At 46.2% G+C, this 6,000-nt stretch overlaps 1 protein-coding gene across 1 annotated transcript in view; it reads left to right on the top strand.

The window, feature by feature from the left end:
• The first annotated feature begins 828 nt into the window (after positions 1–828).
• LOC137379610 (synapsin-3-like) overlaps positions 829–6,000 on the top strand; it is a 280,557-nt gene continuing 275,385 nt past the window's right edge. Inside the window, exon 1 of the mRNA XM_068050679.1 lies at positions 829–1,142. Within this exon, the coding sequence (XP_067906780.1) occupies positions 829–1,142 (314 nt within the window). The remainder of the gene's footprint in view (positions 1,143–6,000) is intronic.

Here is a 6,000-nt window from a genome sequence, read left to right as displayed (position 1 = left end):
GTGCAGTGGCTGGCCTCTGTTGCTTCTCCCACCAACATCGCCAGCTCTAGTGGGTATGCAAGATGCACTTGTAGTGGCACAGGCTCCAACCAGGAGCACATCAGAACTGAGTATCCTGGATTTATGCTGTTCACATTGAGTGCAGTAAGAATAAACAGCAGAAGGTTAGTCCTCCACTGAATGATATTTATTAATTTGATATTCCTTTCAATATTTACACCTTGTACCTCTTAACTTCCCTGGACAAGTGGACAGGTGGTGGAAGCTTGTTTCAGACCTCCACCACTGGTGTCACAGGAAAGGAGACAGGCCCTTCATTTTTTTTCTTCCCTAACTCCTACATCCTCATGATGGGATATATATCAGCAATTCACCATGTTGGGAGTTGTGTAGTTATGGCATTGGAAATCTGGCAAGATAACAATTTGGACAGTTTTTCCCTTGATATCTAGTTTGAAAGCCATTGGATCCAGAGCTGGAGCCAGCATTACTGAATAACATTTTGGTATTCTGGGTTGGTGCTCAGTGCAAGTAAATCCTGTCTCACTAATTGATGTGAAATGTCTTGTTCTCCACAGGAAAGATACAGCTGCTGAACTCCTGGGTGTGTCACGGGGAAGGTCTCAACCCTACAACCAATCATTCCTCTTCAGGGACCTTCAGGTCCCTGCAACTACCTGCTGGCTCCGTCTTCTCTGTATCCAATTTACCATAAGGAAGACAACAGTCACTTCAGAGTCTGAAAGCTGCAGCCTTTCATCATAGACTAATTGCAGACTTGACTTCTAACCCAGCTCCTTCAGAACACCCTTTCCATTTCTTAGGAAGATGAATTACTTGCGAAGGCGCCTCTCTGACAGCAGTTTTGTGGCGAATTTACCAAATGGTTATATGATGGACCTGCAACGTCCTGACAGCTCAACCAGTTCACCAGTGTCCCCGGCCACTGAGCGCCGCCAGCCCCCGGCCCCCTCTGCAGGCTCCACCATCCTCAGCTCCATCTCCAATGCCGTCAAGCAGACGACAGCGGCGGCTGCGGGACTAGTGGAACAAACTGGGGCTGTGCCCACTGCTGGACCCACTGCCCCTGTCGTACGGAAACCAAAGATCCTCTTGGTGATTGATGACCCACACACTGACTGGTAGGTGTTTGTCGGCAAGGCGAGTTGTTGGGTTTGCGGCTGGTATGGAAAGGTTGGCTGGAACGGAGATACAGCGGATATTGGGCTAGACTTACGGAATAAAGATTGTTTTTTTTAATATCCTGAATTAGGGAATTTGGCTTTGCAGTGGAATGGTTGGGAGGATGGGGGGAAGAGGATTAAAATAAGACAAGAAACCCATATTATGATAGACGCGGGACATTCCAAGTGATCTATGCTAGTGTTTATGTTCTATGTGAGCCCCCTCCCACTCTATTGCCAATTGATGTGCTGCCTTTTCGCTATGGTTTGTGCATTTTCCAAATTTGCCTTTTTTTCTGCCCATTGGATCTCGGCCGAATTTACTTTGTGTCCAGTTCTTTAACCTGCTATGTGCTCCAAACCAGACCATTATTTTGCTGGTAAGTTTACCTTTGACTTGCTGAGGCAATGGCTTTTGTGTTATTCCTAGCAGCCTTTGAATGATTGGCCACCACCATGAAATCTACTCATGCTAAACCTCCAGAACCATCAGTTAGCGGAATGTGATACCTTTTAATTGTTAAAAAAGTTAAGATGCCATTACATTGTTTCTGAAGGTATTTTTAATTCTTCCATGGGATGTGGACAGCACTGGCAAGGCCAGCATTTGTTGTCCATCCGTAATTGCCCTTGACAACTGAATGGCTTGCTAGGCATTTCAGAAGGCAGTTAAGAGTCAGCCACATTGCTGTGGGCCTGGAGTCACATGTAGGCCAGACCAGATAAAGACAGCGTATTTCCTTCACTAAAGGACCAGATGGGTTCTTACGAATTGATGATAGTTTCATGGCACCATTACTGAGACTAGCTTTCACTTCCATATTTTATTAATTAATATTAATTGAATTTGAATTCCACCAGCTGCCATGATAGGGTTTGAACCCATATCCCCAGGGCATTAGCCTGTGTCTCTGGATAACTCATCCAGTTACATTACCATTACCATTACACTACCAGCTCCCCATGATGTTAAACTATCATGTTTCTATGTGAGATAGCTATCCTTAACTAAAAGCAAAATACTGCAGATGCTGGGAATCTGAAAACTAAAACAAAAACCTGGAAGCACTCAGCAGCTCTGCCAAAATCTAAGAAAACAGATCTACAAGAGACACTGCAGCAAAACACCAAGACTCCTTAGATAGCACCTTCCAAACCCACGACCTCTATCATCTAGAAGGACAAGGGCAGCAGATGCATGGGAACACCACCACTTTTAAGTTCCCCTCCAAGCCACACACCATCTTGACTTGGAACTATATCACCGTTCCTTCACTGTCGTTGGGTCAAAATCTTGGAACTCCCTCCCTAACAGCACTCTGGATGTACCTACTCCACATGGACTGCAGCGGTTCAAGAAAGCGGCTCACCACCACCTTCTCAAGGGCAATTAGGGATGGGCAATAAATGCTGTCCTAGCCAGCGATGCCCACATCCCATGAACAAATAAAAAAAAAGACAAGTTGAACGAAACCTTTAGCAAAACAGAAAGATATTAACAATGAACAGCGAAAAAGGAACAGAACAAAGGGAAGAGGAAAACACACACACGCAAAGAAATAGAATAGCCTTTAAATAGCAGAAGTGAAATTAGTATGGAACAATAAGACGCACCAGGAGAGAAACCAAAAAAGCCAAAGATATTTTCAAGGCACAGAGAAAGTATGACTAACTGAAAGAGGTGGAGGACAGTGACAGAATAATAGAATGGTTACAACATAGAAGGAGGCCATTTGGCCCATCGTGTGAAAAACTAGAAAAGTAGAACAGGCTGTAGCAACCCAAAAGCCTGGTAAAAAAAACAAGCAGGCCAACACCAAAGGTACAGATCACTTTATGTGCATGATGTTCTGGTAAAGGATCCCTCCCTCGAACATCAGTCCAATCTTTAGAATGCAGGGGTATGGTACAGTAGTGGTTATGTTACTGGACTAATAATCTAGAGAACATGAGTAAAACTCCTGTCTGGCAACATTTGGATTAAGTTGAAAAAAAATTAATACTTCAAAATAAAAAGTTGATATCAGTCAAAGTGACGTTGTTGGATTGTCCTAATAACCCAATTGATTAATTAATTTCCTTTTGGGAAAGAAACCACCTGTTCTTGCCTACTTAGGTCTCCATGTGACTCCAGTTTTCCACCAATATGTTTGACTCTTAACTGCCCTCAGAAACAGCCTAGCAAGCCAGTGTTATATCAAACCACTTCCAAAACCTTTACCACACAGACTGTAGTGGTTAAAGATGAAAGCCCACCTCTATCATTTCAGGGCAACTGGGGGAGGGTTAATAAATATCAGTCTTGCCTGCGATGTGGACTTCTTGAGACTTAATTTAAAGAAACTTGATTTGAAGCTCAACACAAAAAAGAAATATCCAGGTGTGCCAGTGAGCTCTTTCTAATGTAGGCCCAAACCAACTCCATTTCTTTTCTGTATTACCAAGAATTGGATTGTCAAAGTTTAACCAAATTCTCTGGATCATGGCTACTCATAATATGCATGCATGTGTGAGACTGCTGTTTTGAAACCATTGGTTGAATATGATGTGACAGTGATTTAATGTAAACATAATTGCTGTTGAAAAAGTTATTACACAGCTCCTCTGAGCTCTCTCTCTCTCTGGAGACTCTGCTATTCAAACATTGGAAGCTGTAGTCATACATTATTATCACACTGCAATTCCCAGCATGCAGATTGCCACAGAATCAAGAGCTGATGTAAGGTATTAAAACTATTTTTCTTGTTTATTGTCATAAATGTGCACTGTACCACACTTCTGGCAATTGCTATGTGCTGCGGAAAAGTGCACTTCAATAATTTTGGAACTATATGAGCTCCCATTAACTCAATTAAAGTTTGAAAATAAATGACCAGCTTCAGTCCTATCAAATATTGCCTGTCACACCTTTAATCCGGAGAAAGCACTTTGCTTAAGTCCCTACCTTGTCTAGATTTTACAGTGGCCGGAATTATCCAGGCCCTTTGAGGATGGGCTTGGAGGCCGAGGGTTGGGGCAGAATATTGCGTCGCAAGGCGTCGGAATGTTATTGCTGCAAATAGGTAATTACGGCAAATAAATTGCCAATTGAGGCAATTTTAAGTACTTTTTTGAATTTTCCAGAACCATGGGCATTCAGAGCCATGACAGGTAATATGGAGGTGGCAAGCAAGCGGGAGGTGAGCACTGACTTCACTCAGCAGCCATCGGATGAGCCAGGGTGCCTTGGAAGAGTGGGTAGAACAGCACAGGCATTGGGATAGGGTGGGGGGGTGGGGGGGAGGTTAAGGTGCCAGCACTGTGGGGATGTGCTGTCAGAGTGCCATCTGGGAACTGGCACTTGTGTGAATTAAACAGGGAGGAAAAGATGATGGGATGGGGTGGGTGGAGGAGGCGTCTGGGTAAGAGGCCCTGGAAACTGAGAATGCCCACCTGCCATGGGCATCGTGGCCTCAGGAGACGGAGCCTCTAGTGAGGAGGAACAGTAGAGAGGGAGAGAGCCGGATGGGCAACATTCTATGAAACAAATTTTTAAAAAAAGCTACAGCCATAGGCAGTGGGACAGCAGCAACCTCAGAGCCAACTGGAGCGCCAGCCTTGGGATGGGGGCACAGGAGAAGGGCACAGAGAGGAATGTGAACAGCCTTCTGTGCACAGAAGAAATTACCCTGCAGCGAAGGTCTACTGTCAGAGGCTGAGCTACCTACAAATGTCCGAGCAGCAGTGTCGCCAAAGACTGCCCCACTCCAGGGAGACCGTCACAAATCTGGGTGCCATGATGGCAGACGAGCTGAGCCCCAATGGTGGTGGGGGCCACCCAATGCCAGTGGCACTGAAGGTTACTGTGGCATGGAACTTCTACACCTCCGGTTCTTTCCAGGGACCCACTGGAGATATGTACAGGAATCTCCCAGTCTGTGGTCCATCGATGCCTCAAGATGGTGATCAATGCCAATACATTCATTTTCAGACCAATCCAGACAGTCAAGCTGAGAGACCCAGTAGGTTCGGGGCCATCGCTGGATTCCACCAGGTGAAGGGTGTGATCGACTGCATGCATGTGGCCATCAAGGCTCCCATAGGCCAGCCAGCGGCCTTCACAACTGAAAGGGATTTCACTGGTTCAATGTCCAACTGGTCTGTGACCACCGCAGACAGATCTGAGGGTATGTACACAGTACCCTGCAGTCACATAGCTTATATACTTTGGCAGTCCCAGGTGCCCAAACTTTTCACTACCCTGCCGTGCGCCTTCAAGGAACGATTCTGGGAGACGAGGGCTACCCACTAAAGAGGTGGCTACTTACTCTGGTGAAGAAACCAAGCACAGAGGCAGAGAAGAGGTACAACACGGGTCAACCCGAATGACCATCGAGCAGGCCATTGGTCTCCTGAAGATACAATTCAGGTGCCTGAATCGATCCAGTGGAGCCCTTCAGTGTGCCCCAGCAAGGGTCTTGTGAATCGTGCTGGTCTGTTGTGTTCTACAGAACCTGGCACAACAGAGGGGGGAGATGTTGAACAGTGGGAACATAGTGCAGCTCAATGCCTCCTCAAACAATCTTTAAAATGTTTTCATCCATGAACCCCGAGTGCAGCTAGGTGCTCTTCTTAAATCTCTTACAGGTGCTCCCCCTGCGCAGTCAGATGACATAGAGACAGGCTGCTGACCTTGCTGCCCCGTGGCTTGGGATGCCCTGGGTGGCCGTCCTCTGGCTACCTGAGGTCTGGAGCATCCCAGATTGATGAAGGGGCTCCTGCACAGCCTCCTCTGTTGTCGTGGCTACTTGAGGCACTGGTGTCACAGGCAGAGGGG

The sequence above is a fragment of the Heterodontus francisci genome, chromosome 18 (assembly GCF_036365525.1).
Source record: "Heterodontus francisci isolate sHetFra1 chromosome 18, sHetFra1.hap1, whole genome shotgun sequence".
Lineage (NCBI taxonomy): Eukaryota > Metazoa > Chordata > Chondrichthyes > Heterodontiformes > Heterodontidae > Heterodontus > Heterodontus francisci.
Note: the sequence above shows the minus strand (reverse complement) of the source record. Positions and strands in the feature narration are given on the sequence as shown.